Genomic DNA, 14,984 nt, shown 5'->3' on the forward strand with positions numbered 1-14,984 from the left:
TCTCTCTGGCAAGCTAGTTTTCTATGTGCATGGAAATTATTCTTACGATTGCTGTTATTACCACCCTGAGCATCTTCGGGAGGAAGAGGTGGGACCTAAACAGATTAATCAAACAGATAGGATTTCTTTCTATGAGGGAGCTTTCAGCCTGAAATGCTTTTGAAACCTGTTTACATAGGGCACAAGTGGTGTGGCGCAGTTGCTAGCAGGCAAGCCCCTTACTCATTTCGCCTAATGGTTGTGCACCACAGGAGCCCTGCCCTATCCCTATTAAGGTAAGCAGTAATATATTGGAGCTTTTCGAAGACACAAACCTGCACCCTTGGGGGTGCTGCCGCCACTGCTGCATTGGCTTCCCCCCTCTGCGAAATCACTCTCACAGTGGCACAGCTGCTGTGAGTGTGTCATTAAGGAGCTCTGAACTCCAATCAGTATCAGAAACAAGACCAAGGAGGGGAGGCAGCTTCTCACTTCTGGCTCACAACAAACCCTTCCCTGATTGGTGTCTGCGGTAACACCAATGTCTGCACCTACCCATTTTGGTCTCTTCCAGTTTCTCGCCCCCCGATCTTAAATTCGGTTCTTCACATTGCCACATAAGTTTTTCTGTAAAGTCCTCATTAAAATTTACCAGTATTTTAGAGCAAATTTCTCTTAATGAACACAGCTTTTATGCCATTTCCCCTCACATATACACATATTTCCAAAAGAATTGCCCCAAATATATTACAATATTTTCACTGATATGTGCATTTTTACTCTAGTATTATTGTGACTATTGCTATTTTTACACATTACTTGGATGGAGAAATTGCATTGCAAAATATGGAAAAGAATGAATTTCAAACAATAGCTTTGTTTCAGTTTGCACATTGTTTCAGAAACTGCGAATCAGATAGGTTTGCTTTTAAATGCCTTTGGATAGGTTTGCCTTCCATTATTTTTGAGTGGCTGAGTCAAACGGGTAGATAGATTTTGCTGTTGTTTGAAGATGGGTTATCTTTCTGAGTTTCACCTGTGTATATATGTGCCAACCTAACGGATCCCATGGATGCAGTTTCACTGATAGCAGCATTTTATTAAGCTTTCTGGGAAAATTGCATAGACAGCTGTTACTGGTTCATTCCCAGTGGATGGAAGACACAACATAGGACTGGAGGGTATGTCTGTATGTGTGGGTGGCTATCTGTCACTCACTAGACAAAATTCTGTTCTTGCTGACAACAGATGCCTCTTTCAATGCAACGCCTGACCTATAAACCACCGAAATAGCCTGCTTATTCCCCAATGATTCTGCACAGCTGTTAAGATATTCATCAGAGGCCTTGCTTGGGATAGATTTTGCCTTCTGGGTTGTGTGGGTGGGCCCAGCCAATGACAATGAATGTAAGAAGAGCCTGCTGGATCAGGCCAATGGCCCATCTATGTGGAAGGACCATAGCTCAGAAGAAGCATATCTGCTTTGCATGCAGGAGGTTCCGGGTTCAATCCCCAGCAATTTTCCAAGTAACATATGAACAAAAGAAGTGTTTGCTGCACCACACAAACTGCCCATCTAATCCAGCATTCTGTTCTCTCAGTGACCAGACAAATACCTGAATGGGAAACCCACAGGCGGAATCTGAGCATGAGCTCTCTCCCCTCCTGTGGTTTCCAGAAACTGGCATGCACAAGCATTGCTGCCTCTGGCTGAGAAGACACAGCATAGCCACCATGGCGACTAGCCACTGATAGTTCAATATTGTTTATGCTGGCTGGCTGTGGCCCACCAGAATTTCATGCTGGTGACATTATAGGCTGACCTGGGATCGCACCTGGGGCTTTCTGCATGCCAAGGAGAGCCAGTGTGGTGTAGTGGTTAAGAGCGGTAGTCACGTAATCTGGGGAACCGGGTTCGCGTTTCCGCTCCTCCACATGCAGCTGCTGGGTGACCTTGGGCCAGTCACACTTCTCTGAAGTCTCTCAGCCCCACTCACCTCACAGAGTGTTTGTTGTGGGGGAGGAAGGGAAAGGAGAATGTTAGCCGCTTTGAGACTCCTGAAGGGGAGTGAAAGGCGGGATATCAAATCCAAACTCTTCTTCTTCTTCTTCTGTACCCCTGAGATGGGTTTACTGCAGCTCACCACTGCCCGAAGGTGGTAGAAGTTGCTACGCACCCTAAGGACTTGAGCATGGAAAACCCAGGCTCAGACTGACCCTGGTCCATAATACATACTGGCAGAGCCAGCACTAATTGCTGCAGCCTTACCTCCAAAGTTTGCCATAAGGCTAAAACAAGGAGGATAACTGTAATTGTAGTCCTATGGTTCTATGATCATGGGGAAAGTGACATAAATGAATAACAAAACAATACCTTGTGGAACAAGGCAATTGCTATTTAATTTCCATTTCAACTTCCATTCCTACACCTTGCCCCCTCTACCAAAAAAAGAAAGTTAGGACCCAGCATTATGAAAAATGAGGGAGGAAGATGTCCCTTGAATGCTACAGCAACCTTTGGTAGGCATCTAAAGGTCACCTCTTCTCCAGAGATAATACACGTTGTCAGGGAAAAGGATGCCTGCTTGCCGTCTCACTGCTTCACCAGCAGTGCAATTTACACTTCAGGAGAGGAGCAGGCCTGAATTGTTTTGATATGTGATCCATAATTGGCATCATTACAGAGCAGTGAGCTCATCTAGGTCGCATTCCTCTCCCCCTTGGGAAGGACTTGAAGCAACTCACAATAGTTAGGCTATAATGAGGGATCAGCACAGTGTATGTGTAAGAGAGGGGGAGGGGAGATATTTCTTTGGAGTTCAAAATGATAGCCAAGGAGAGAATGGCGCAGGGGGAAATCACACAAACACACATAGACCTGGAGCTTTACCTGCAATGCATCTTTGCTGTATTGGTAGGACTACACAACCTGGATCAGTGATAGGGATGGGAGGTTCTGACAGTTTCAGTTTCTTCCTTTTCCAATCTCAAAATTCAGTTCTCCACATTGCCACACCAGTTTGCCAGGTTTTGTTTTGTTTTTGTTTTTTTAAGTTATCATGGAAAATCATCAGCATTTTAGTGTGGATTTCTCCAAATGTAACCTTTTGTCTGCAATTTTGCTTTGACATACACATACTTGCAGAGCAATTTCCCTCTATATAATGTATTTGTGTATGTTGTTTTCAACATTAGCTATATTTGAAAGTATGTAGTGTGCATTTTACCTTAGTATATGACTTTAGAGACGTGCATATTTCAAAAGAGGATTGTTCCTCAGTTAGTGGATTATTTCAGAAAGCGTGAATTAAGCGGATTTGTCTTCAAATGCAAACTGAATCAAATCTCTCCCCCATCCCTTGTCAATGATGCTCACACTTTGTGGAAGGGCCACTCACAGAAGGTCCATAGCCTATGCTTTGCATAGAGAAGGCCAGAGATCTGGCCCCTGGCATCTCCAGGTAGGGATGCAAAAGTCTCCTGTTTCCAACCCTGGTGTTGTGTCCATGATATGGACAAATGAAAAGGTGTTGACCAGCAGAGGGTCCATTCCCACAGGGCACTGCTGTCTTCTTCAAGGGTTATTAGCCACCATGAATACCACTTGCTGGGAAATGCAGGTGGGCAGAGTGCTGTTGTGCTCATTGTGTTCAGCTTGCAGGAATCCCACAGTTACACGGATGCTAGACGAGATGGGCCATTGGACTGACCCAGCAAGCTCATCTTACATTCTGCTTCTACAACCACAGGCAAATGTTTTCAGGATGTCACTGGGACAATGAAGGTTGTGTTATACCAAGCCAGGCCATTAACCTACCTAGTTATCTGTTTATTTAAACAATTTATACATCGCTTAACTGCAATAGTTTTCAAGCAGTGTGCAAGAAATACAAAAAAGGGTGAAAATCAGTTCAAACTATAAAATCAGACAGAAGTCAAAATGCCTGCTGAATTTTTAAAAGTCTTCTGTAGACAGATGTTCAATAGGGAAGGGGCCCTATTGAAAGGAATTTGCACAAAAGGAATTTACAATACTGAAAATACAGCTCCTGGTGGATACGAGCTGTGCATCTGAACCATGGGGCCCACTACAAATTACTCCCCTGAAGACCTCAGTGATCAGGGAGGGATAGAAGGGATCAAGTGGTCCTTTAGCTACCCTGGACAGAAGTTGTTAAGGGCCTTGCCAAATGATACCAGAACATTGAACCTGGCCCAGTAGCACATGGGCAGGCAGTGGAAGATTTTGAGTTATGCACTGGTAATAGGCTGTCCACAACAATTTAGCTGCAGCATTCTGCATCAGCTGGAGGTTCTGGACTGGGCCCAAGGGAAGCCCCACACTGAATACATTGTAGTAATTGGGACTTGAGGTTGCCTAGCTCAATATTGCCTACACCAGGAACAGAAAACCTGCATCCCTGGGAAATGCAGTCAAACAACATTTGGAGGGTCACTGCTTCACCATCCCTGGTCAACAATGACCAGCAGTTGCTCTCCAGGTTTTGTATTCACAATAGACCCATTGAAATCAATGGATGTAAGTTAGTAATGCCCATTAATTTCAACAGGTCTGCTCAGAGTATGATGAATGTTGGATGTAATCCATAATGTCCTGCTTGTGCACTTTGTGGAGTCATTGAGGCAAACAGGATGCCACACTAGCATTCAGGAAAACTGGAACCTTGGTCTGATCTAGCTGGCCTCTTCTTTGTAGAATCATAAAAAAATCTGAAGGAACACTGGGGGTTATCTAGTCCAAGCCACTGCTCAATGCAGGATGTTGCAGCATCCTTGATACATTCCCATCCTTGATAGATGGACCAAATGCCTCCAGAAGAAGAGCTCACCATCTCCAGTGGCAGGCTATTCCTCTGTTGAACAGCTCTTACCCACAGAAAGCCTCTCCAATTTTTCAGCCAAAATCTGCTTTCCACTCATTCCGTGCTAGGCTATATTCTAAGGCAACAGGTGTATGGTAGCCCTTCAGATATCTGGAGACTGCTGTTGCAGGGATGGGGAACCTGTGGCTCCTCCAGCCTCAACCAGCATGGTCCATAGTGAGGGATGACAAGAGCTGTAGTCCAGCAACATCAGGAGTACCACAGGGTTCCTGATCCCTGCACTGCCATGCTTCCCATTAGTTGTTTCTTCTCTTCTCCAGATTAAAAAGACTACAAATTCACTGCAGCATCCACACAGAAGTGCCTGTGCACATAGTTACATAAAGGCTGCTACCTACAGTTCAACTGTGAGCAGCCATCACCAAAGACCACAGAGAACCACCCTATTATGTGAGTGCAGGGGAGCATCATATGTTACCAAGAGGTCTGGCACCTTAAAGTCTGTCTTGCCCTTTCAAGAGGGATTAATTAGCTGTGTTGTTTTGAGACTCAGGCCAATGGGGGGAAGGTTGGAGACGGAAGAGGAAGCTTTTGAAGAACCTTTGCCTTTCTCCTGCCTTTTTCACTGACATCAAACATTTGGCTTCTAAGCTGGCAGAAACCTTATAAATACCTATGCTGTATCCGTCTGGACACTGCAGTTTCAGGCCCCCGCTCAGCTGGCTGGGAAGGGAGCAGTGTCCTTGCATCCCTCTGCAGAGGTGAAATGAGCCGCTCCAGGTGCCGTCTTTCCGGCAGTGAATCACGTTGTTCCCACGGCCCTGGTAAGAGAAAGCAGGAAGAACAGCTTAGGGAAAGGGTGACGGTGTTCCAGGCATCACTATCATTCATTGGAAGCTGGTCCATTGGGGAAATGGGGCGCTGCCCCTACACCTGCAACCTCAGCCTGTCCTCAGCCAGCCCCCACCTGCCTGCCTTCTTACACATATCCAATCAGGTAGTGGCTCCACCTGTCATTGGCTGTGATTCCACATCTGGTTTGGACACCCTGCCAGTCCCAATGGGCACCAGCCACCAACGGTTGCATTATTATCCATCACTTTTTCTGCATGTGTACAAAAAATAATAATAATCATAAAAGTGTGCATGAAAACGATTATTTTCATGAAAAATGTATCTGAAAATTCAATATATTAGAGGAAATGGCTTGTAACAAAATGTGCACATCAGCCAAAGCTGCATGTGTTTGCTATAAGCAAAACATGCAAAAAATGAAAATGAAAATGCAGATGAGTTTTAATGACAATCTGCCCTGCCCCCAAGAAAAAAATTATTTCAGAAAGTGGAGAACTGAACTGAAGATTGGGATCTGTCAACTGGAATTGGCAAATTTGTCCCAGCCTTCCTAAAGAAATTTCAGCTGCATTGAAGTCACCAAGGAATTCTCTCCCATTCAAACATAGAAACCACACACACTCACACACATCCCTAGCTCCAGTATCAGCCTATTATGGAGCCAATTTATTAGGAGGAGAAAACTATATAAAACACTAAAACAATAATTTATCCTCGCCAGAAGGGTCACATTAATTGAAGCCATTATCATTTTCAAGGGTCAGTACTCTCACAAGGTCCACCAAAGTCTGCAGAGCAGTAACACACACCTATTTCTGCTAGAAACGAGGACTAGTAAGGCCCCTAATGGTTTAATCCTCATTGCAAGCCAAGGAAAAACTGGACTCCAGTGAGACTGAAATGCTGGTTTCAGTGCCAAGGTACATATCATATAATGTTAACTACTGCATGATATAAATGCTTTTGCGGGGGGTGGGGGTGGAATTGCCTCACAGCCAAGCTGATGTTTCTCCTGCATTAAAAACATGCTTTAAAAAGAAAAAATGTACACATATCCATGGACTACTCCCCACCCCGCTACATCATGTCTGAATTAAGAGCTGAACCTCACTTAAGTTTTATATGTCAGTATGGAATAACTTCTGTTTATGTGATGAGAGCTCAGACTTTCAGCCAACCCACCTTACACCAGAGATTGGCACTCCCCCCACCATGTTGCCCTAACCCCCCCTCCACCCTCCCAAATATAGGAAGGAATAGGATGTGTAATTGCTATAACGTGAGAGCTGGTGTGCCACAGTGGTTATGCAGCCTTCCTCAACCTGTGGGTCCCCAGATGTTGTTGAACTACAACTCCCATCATCCCCAGCTAGCAAGGCCAGAGCTCAGGGATGATGGGAGTTGTAGCCCAACAACATCTGGGGACCCACAGGTTGAGAATCACAGGGTTAAAGGGTCAGAGACCAGAGTTCAAATCCTCTCTCAGGCATGAAGTCCACAGGGTTAGCTTAGGCAGTCGCTCTCTCTCACTCTACCCTACTTCACAGGGTTGTAGTGAGGGTCAAATGGGTTGGGGGTGGGTGGGAGAAGAATGTACACAACCTTGAGTTCCTTGAAAGGAAGGTGGGGTACAAATATGATAATGAATGAAACACCACGAACATTGCGTGAGGATTCCATCCCAGAAACACGCTACTTTGGGAAGTAAGGACCCATAGTTTGACACTTGTGCAAATAATGTATTTTGTTTTCCCATCTTTATAGATTTCCCAGTTGTTGGAAACCACAGGAGGGGAGACAGCTCTTGTGAGAACAGGATACCAGACTATGTGGGCCACTGGCCTGATCCAGCAGGACTCTTCTTATGTTCCCAGTGGGGCTTGAAGCAGTTTTCAACACAACCCTGAACTGTGAAACACAAACCCCATTACATCAGTGCATGTTTTCTGCACCAAACATAAGAGGCTGGTGGAACCGGGCTCTCAGGTGGCTGTAAGGCTGCCAAACAGCTCACGGGTACATTGACTGCCAACTTAGCTAAAACACACCAAGGGTGAGAGGTGGGGAGAAACCGGGCCTGCTAGATCTAAACACAGAAGAGTCAAAGTCTGAAGGGATGCTGATTGGTATGTGACGGTTTTACACAGACCAGATGCCAGACTTCAGAAGAGAATATGCCAGTTGTTTGCATCTCTCACACAACACAGCATGGCACACGCATAACTGTTCTACTATGCACAGTTCTGGCCAGTCATTCTCAAAAAGGATGCTGTAGACCTAGAAAAGGCACAAGGATGTACCCTACTAAGTTCTACTCAGATCAAACCCATTGAAATTGATGGACCTAAGTTAGTTGTGCCCATGCAAACCCACATTCACACTATAAATTTAAAGCACTATGATACCCATTTTGAATAGTCATGGCTTCCACCAAAGAATTATGGGAGCTGCAATGTGCTAAGGGTGCTGAGAATTGTTAAGAGAGCTGCAATTTCCTGGGTTGTCTGTGAAGAAGAACTGATTGCTAAACTACTCTGGGAACTACTTATCTGTGGGGGAAATAGGTGTCTCTTAACAACTCTTAGAATCCTTGGCAAAATACAGCTCCCAGAATTCTTTGGGAGAAGTCATGACTGTTCAGAGTGGTATCAGTGCTTTAAATGTATGGTGTGAATGTGGACTGAGTCCATTTAGTTCAGTATTGTCTACACTGACAGGCAGCAGTTCTCCAGGCTTTCAGAAAGGGAGTCTTTTCCAGACCTACCTGGAGATGCCAGGGATTGAACGTGGGACCTTCTGCACGGAAAGTAGATGCTCTGGCACTGAGATACAGGCCTTCTACTTTAATTAGGATTAACATTGGCTACAACCCATGGGAGCGGGAGAAGGGGGCAACAGAAACAATGGGTTTGTAGAAGGTTTGGGGAGGTCTCTCTACATCTATGTGGTGATGATGATGATGATGATGATGATGATGATGATGATGACCAAGTAGAGCTTCCTTGTTTGGGGGCAGTGCACCACTGCAAATGTTAAGTAGGGCTCCTGCTTGTGGGATTCTAAGAAGTGTCCGATTGGTCACTGTGTGAAATGGGATGATGGACTTGAGGCATTGGGTTCCAGTCTCATTGGACTGTTTGTTGTATTTTTTTCATTCACTGCTTTAATTTATTGACAGTTTGTTTCATTTTTACTTTAAATGCTAATGAAGTTCATATTTATTATTTATTTATTGCACTTATGGCCCACCTTATTCTCCAAGCAGCTCAAGGTGGCATACATGGTTCTCCCCCTCCTCATTTAATGCCCCCCCCAACAGTATGTGGCCCTCCATGCCCTTCTGTCTGGCCCTGGAACTTTCCCCTGGCCCCCTCTAATCTCCCTGGGCCATAACCCTCCCTGGTCTTGCTTCACGTCATCCTTGAGTGTTTTCGCCTGGCTGGAATATTTCCCTGATTTGGGATAATGCTATTCACTTGTTCACAATGAAGGCAGAGAGAGATGTGCCTGGAAACTGGTGTTCTGTATCAGGCTGCCATATTTCAAACAGTGGAAATCCAACTCTTTTTTTTTTTGCCCAAAGTAGTTGAATAGCAAATCACAGCCCTTGCCGTGGAAACAGTTCTACACCCCTGGACTGCATAGATCTTTGGTTGAATCAAGCAGTGCTTTCCTCATAAGATCAGGAGATAAGGGTGCCAACTTGAATAAAATATTGGGGGAGCAGCTATGCCCTGCCCCACATAATCGAACACACAATGCACATCAACTTTGGGGGGCCAGCCCCCTCAAATATTTTATTGCAGGGTGGCAGAGCCCACATGGCCCCTAAGAGTTGGCTCCTAGGTTGGGAGATAAGTTTAATCATAGCAAACTCATTCTTCAGGTACTTGTGCTTTTGTATCTGAAATGGCACCTTTCATGCAACGAAAGGAGTCTTTGGGTGGGGGAAGCCCAAGACATGAAGTTGCAGAAAAAAGCTTTATGGGAAAAACCCTAAGAGGTATCATGTGTGTGTTTGTGCATAATATCAGAAAAAGTAGAACAAGGATTAGGTATGCTCAGTGGGCATGGGGGGGCGGGGAGGGGATCCTGGAAAATGAGGGGGTAGGTGTGCAGTGGAGCATTCTGAAAAAGAGCAGGGCACTGCTGGCTGGCAACTTGTAGAAGGCTTTTTCAGTGCTGACACAGCACTTACGGGAAACTCTCTCCATAGAGGTTCACTTGGAGCCTTCATTATGGTCTTTTCAGTACCAGGTGAGATACTAATAGGCCACCTATTACAGGCTGCAAGATGAAACATAATCAGACACTGGAAAGATCTTTCTGGTGCAACAGTAGATGGTTGGTAGAAGACTAGAAAACAGCCCTTCTTGAGTCACAAAAAAATATGTTACAGTTATCACGTGGGCAGATCACCTAGGCAGTGTGGTTTGACTTCATTACATACGCTAGTTTCCAGAAAATGAACAATATCCCCCACCAGCCCTTAGCTTGATTTGGTCGATCTGAACCAATGTATCAACCTCTACCCCATGTATTAGCATTCTATTTTATCTCACCTGCAACATGAAAGAAAAGTAAATATTATTTAAACCAGCTTTTTCACAACTGTTAAGAGCCTCTGACACTTACCTACAATAATTGAGAACTAACCCAAAATATTGAGAGTATTTGGCTGTATGATATTGCTTATTAACAGCTAATTTCATCTTTCTTTCCTTTGTTTGATCTTCTTTATGAACTAAGAGTATATATGCTGACTAATGAGAATGAATCATAAGTCTGATACAGCACTGCAATGTGGCAAACCCAATATGTAGCTTTTGCCATGCATGAATGATATAAGACTGTTATGGTCTATTCAGCTATATTATCTGATGTAACTTTTGTAAAATCAAATAAAAATCTGTACAAACAGTACCAGGTAAGGTAGAACATACTGATAGGTGACTAGTAGCCAGGGGTAGTGATCATATGGGCAGCTCTGTCAATGGAGGTTCAGGTAGCTTCCATTGCAGGACTGTCTTAAGGATATGTGGTGCTGGGGTGCAAAGATCCGCCTGCCCCCTCCAGGTTGCCCAGTCCCAGGTGCACAGGAGGGTGGAGCCGGCTGGCTACCTCAGTGTCTCACTGGCCCCAACTTGCGGCATAGAGCCGCCCGCAGCAGAAGAGCCCGCTGCAGCACTCCAACAGGTGGGCTCTTCCCCGCACCCAATTCTTGGGCCCCGGACTCTTGGCCTGGCACCCCTGGGAGCCCTGGTGCCCCGCATCCTGTGTGCCTATGGGTAAGACGGCCCTGCTTCCATGACTAGAAACGCTTTTACCAACTGCAACTATGACCATTCTTGGACCAGGAAAACCTCGTCTCAGCAGTTCATGTGTTGGTTATTTCAAGACTGGATTACTGCAAAGCAATCTAGATGGGGCTTTCCTCGTGCTTGATCTTGAAGCTGTGGTCACTGCAGAATGCTGCAGCATGATTGCTGATAGACGTGAGGCTTTGTCAGCACATATGACCCCTGTGCACAGATCTGAACTGGTTGCTGATTTGCTATTGGGCCAAGTTCAATATGTTACTATTAGCAATATAATGCCCTTAGGACCAGTTCGCCTATGAGATTGTCTCACCCCACATGTGCCCACTTGACTACTTCTATCAGCAGAACTGGTGCTACTACAAGTGTCACATAATACCCGTTCTGCATTTGTAAGAACTCAGTTGTTGAGTGTGGCAGCACCTGGACTTTGGAACTCCCTGCCTATTGAGGTCAAGCAGGCACATTCACTGTACACTTTCTGGCACCTGCTACAAACATCCTGTTTAGACAAGCCCACCAAGATGCTTAGAAAGCTGAGGTGAGTTGTAATTTTTCAGTATTTTAACTTCTACATGTTTTAAAGTACGGTTGTGGCTATTTCTTGATTTTACTGTTTTATCTTTTTCTCTAAACTGCTTTGAGAGTTTTCTTTTTAAAAGGCAATCAAGCGGTGTATACATTTTATGAAATAAAAGGAATGGATGGATGGATGGATGGATGGATGGATGGATGGATGGATGAATAGAATGGGGCAATGTAACACGTCCTGGTGAGACCTTTTTGGGCATCGCTACAGAGGAAGGCTTTTCAGAAACCTGCAACGGCTTAGATCAGGTTGGAAGGGACTCACAGCTTGGGTGCCATCCTCTTCACACTTGATCCTGCACTCGCTGTTGAACTGGAAGCCATTGGTGCAGTGGTAGAGCCCGTAGAACTTGGAGGGTGGAGGTTCGCAGGTGACAGGTGTACAAGCTCCTTCTAGCCAAGTTCCATCTTGGCCACACTGGATCTTAAAGGCCCTCCTACAGTACATTGGGGGGGGGGGGGGAGAGAAGGTAAACAGGAGAGATGGTTGATTTATTTAACACGCAGCCTGAGTTCCGTAACATTTTCCCAAGCTGCCACCACAACAGACGTTTGTGTCCCTGACACTTCAGGACCATGGTGGTGGATTTATGCTGTGTGGTCTCCTAATGAAAACAATGACTATTTCCAAAGGTCCAGCTGCTGAAGTCCCCCCCCCCACTGAAAATCTTCACCCAGACCTTAAGGTCAGTGGCTATTTTTGATGTGGGTTTCTTTTTCTCCACTCGCCATCCCCACTGAGTCATAAAACGTAGAATACCAGTAAACCTCTTTTTCCCACCAAGGTTCAAAGGGGACTCCCCAGGTTGCATATCAAAGAGGGTATTTCCAAAAGGAGGTTCCTAGCACAGAGCTGGTTTGTGAATGCAATGGGTTATAGAGGCAGAATGAGAGGGGTGAGCTTTAATGGCTAGCATCTTCAATAAAGGAGCAGGTAACAAGAGGCTCCTGAGATAAACCATTAAATTGCATTCTCATGCAAAATTCCATGGAAGTCATCCTTGATGCTTTGCCCTTTTATGTGTGCACAGGGGAGGGTGGCGGCGGCCAGGATTGTGGTTGTTGCATTTAAGCGCTATGGAATTAGAGGACACTTTTTGCTCCCTTGATCCACTCCTGTTGTGCTCTCTTGCAACAGCTTATGCCTAGAACTCCGTCCCAGAACAGCTATGTGGCACTGCCTTTCTCCATTCCTTCAAAGGCCTCATTCTCATAAGCAACTAATAGAGGAGGCCAATTTGTTTCTGGCCTGTTCAAGACATCTGAAGAGCCCTGTGGTCTATCTAGTCCAGCATCCTGTTCTCACAAGTGGTCAACCATATACCTATAGGAAGCTCACAAACAGGACATGAATGCAATAGCATTCTCCAGATTCATGTGCCCCAGGTATTGGTATTCAGAGGTGATTTTGGGCCAGTAATGATTTCATAGAATCATAGAGCTGGAAGACACAATGAGGGTCATCTAGTCCAACCCCCAATATGGGACTCAAACCCACAACTCTGAGATTAAGAGTTATTACAGGAGGCAACTGACCCACAATGACCACTAGACTTACTGTTAACACATTCTTCTATTAAAGCAGTCCAAGTTGGTAGCCTTCTCTATATATCATGTAGTGAATTTCCATAATTCAGTTGTGCTATGTGAAGTCCTTCCTTCCTTCCTTCCTTCCTTCCTTCCTTCCTTCCTTCCTTCCTTCCTTCCTTCCTTCTTTCCCAGATCTCCCAGTTCAGACTTTAGTGGGGAGCATACATGGAATGTCCTCCATTGCCATGGAGCCCATTTTGTAAAACCCTCTGCTTCATGCAGAAAAAGTCAGGTCACTTCCACACTATACATTTAAAGCTTCTGCCACCTTGAACAGTTATGTTCAGGCTCCCTGCCCCCTTCCCAAATAATCATGGGAACTGTAGTCTGCTAAGGGTACTGAGACTTATTAGGAAACCACTTAGAGAGCTACAATTCCCAGCGCCGTTTACAAACATTTTACCATGTGAGATAAGACTCAGCTGAGAGGTAGTGGCTAGGGATATATGGAACCCTTTGTCTCATTTTTCCAATTCTAAATTCAGTTTGCCACATTTCTACAGCTATTTGCATTATATATTAAAAAAAACCTTCATGGAAATCTGTCAGCACAATGCAAATTTCTTCTCAAAAACACTTTTTTTGCAAAAAAATTTTTTACTACTGTACAGATTTCTGTAAGGAATTCTCCCCTGCAGTCCAGTTCATATGTTATTTTCACAAGTACAGTCATGTTTATGCACACTTTCCCCCTAAAATATGCATTTTTGTAAATACTGTTTGACTGGAGAACTACACCACAAAATTAAGAGAACTGCAGAGTTTGAAGGATGGCTGTTCTCGTATTCCCCCCGAAGTCCAAATTAGGTTTGCCTTTGCATACAAGCAGAATTAAATTTCTTCTCCGTTCCTGGTCAAGAAACTTCATGGCCGAGTAGAGATTTGAACCTGGGACTCCCAAGTCCTAGTCCAGCACTCTAACCAGTACACCAGACTGATTGTAAATAATCAGTAATGAAAAGAGGCACAGCAACCTGTTGCAGTACCCACTTACTTCCTTGCCTTCCGAGAGGATCCTGGGACATGGTAACCTGGCTTGCATTTATACTTGCAAAAGGAACCAACTTTGTGTTTCTCTTCACGACAGCGAGCAGTTTGGAGGTCGGCACTGGGGACTAAAGGAGGAGCTGGGCACATCAGTTCACAGAGCGCCTCAGGAAAGGACCAGAGCCCATCTTCCAAGCATGTCAAGTTGCTGTTGTTCCCTGGACAGAGACAGAAGTGAGAGTGAGTTGTGATGTGAAGAGTAATGCATGCTGAAGAATTTGGTGAGCTGAAGGCTGTGTTAACTGGGGATGGTCTGACCCAGTATAAGGCAAACTCCTGTGTCCCTGTGCTCTTTAGGTAAAGGACCACAGCTCACTGGCAAAGCATTTGATCCCAACTTCAGTCTCTGACAACTCCAGGTAAGACTGCGAGAGACTCCCTATATGAAACGCTGGAGAGCCATTGCTAGTGAGTGGAGACGATATTAAGCTAGATGGACTAATGTTTTGGTTCAGAATAAAGCAGCTTCTTATTTTTAAAGAGTGTATAATTAAAGCAACATACATCTTCAAAACATCACCAAGCATCACATAAAACAGGGGAAGGGAGCTAGGTGTCTTCCCAATGTTCAGCATGGCTAATGGTCAGAGATGCTGAGAATTGTAGTCCAACAATATCTGGAGGGCCACAGGGTCCCCAAACTTATATAAAAAAGAAAACGAGTTCTGTATTTTGGAGTGTACTACTGAAGTGATTAGACATGACTAACTTAGGTTCATAAACTATGGCGAGTCCACCCAGAGTAAAACTTAGCTGGCTGCAA

The 14,984-nt window shown here is 44.9% G+C and overlaps 1 protein-coding gene across 1 annotated transcript in view; it reads right to left on the bottom strand.

Moving 5' to 3' along the window:
- The window catches only part of PAPPA (pappalysin 1), a 246,209-nt gene that overhangs the window by 44,600 nt on the left and 186,625 nt on the right, over nt 1–14,984 (bottom strand). The window contains exons 16-18 of the mRNA XM_081179613.1: nt 14,169–14,379; nt 11,850–12,021; nt 5,497–5,644 (exon numbers count right to left, since the gene is read on the bottom strand). Coding sequence (XP_081035739.1) covers nt 5,497–5,644; nt 11,850–12,021; nt 14,169–14,379 — 531 coding nt within the window. The remainder of the gene's footprint in view (nt 1–5,496; nt 5,645–11,849; nt 12,022–14,168; nt 14,380–14,984) is intronic.

Source organism: Podarcis bocagei, assembly GCF_964188305.1.
Source record: "Podarcis bocagei genome assembly, chromosome: Z".
NCBI classification, from domain to species: domain Eukaryota; kingdom Metazoa; phylum Chordata; class Lepidosauria; order Squamata; family Lacertidae; genus Podarcis; species Podarcis bocagei.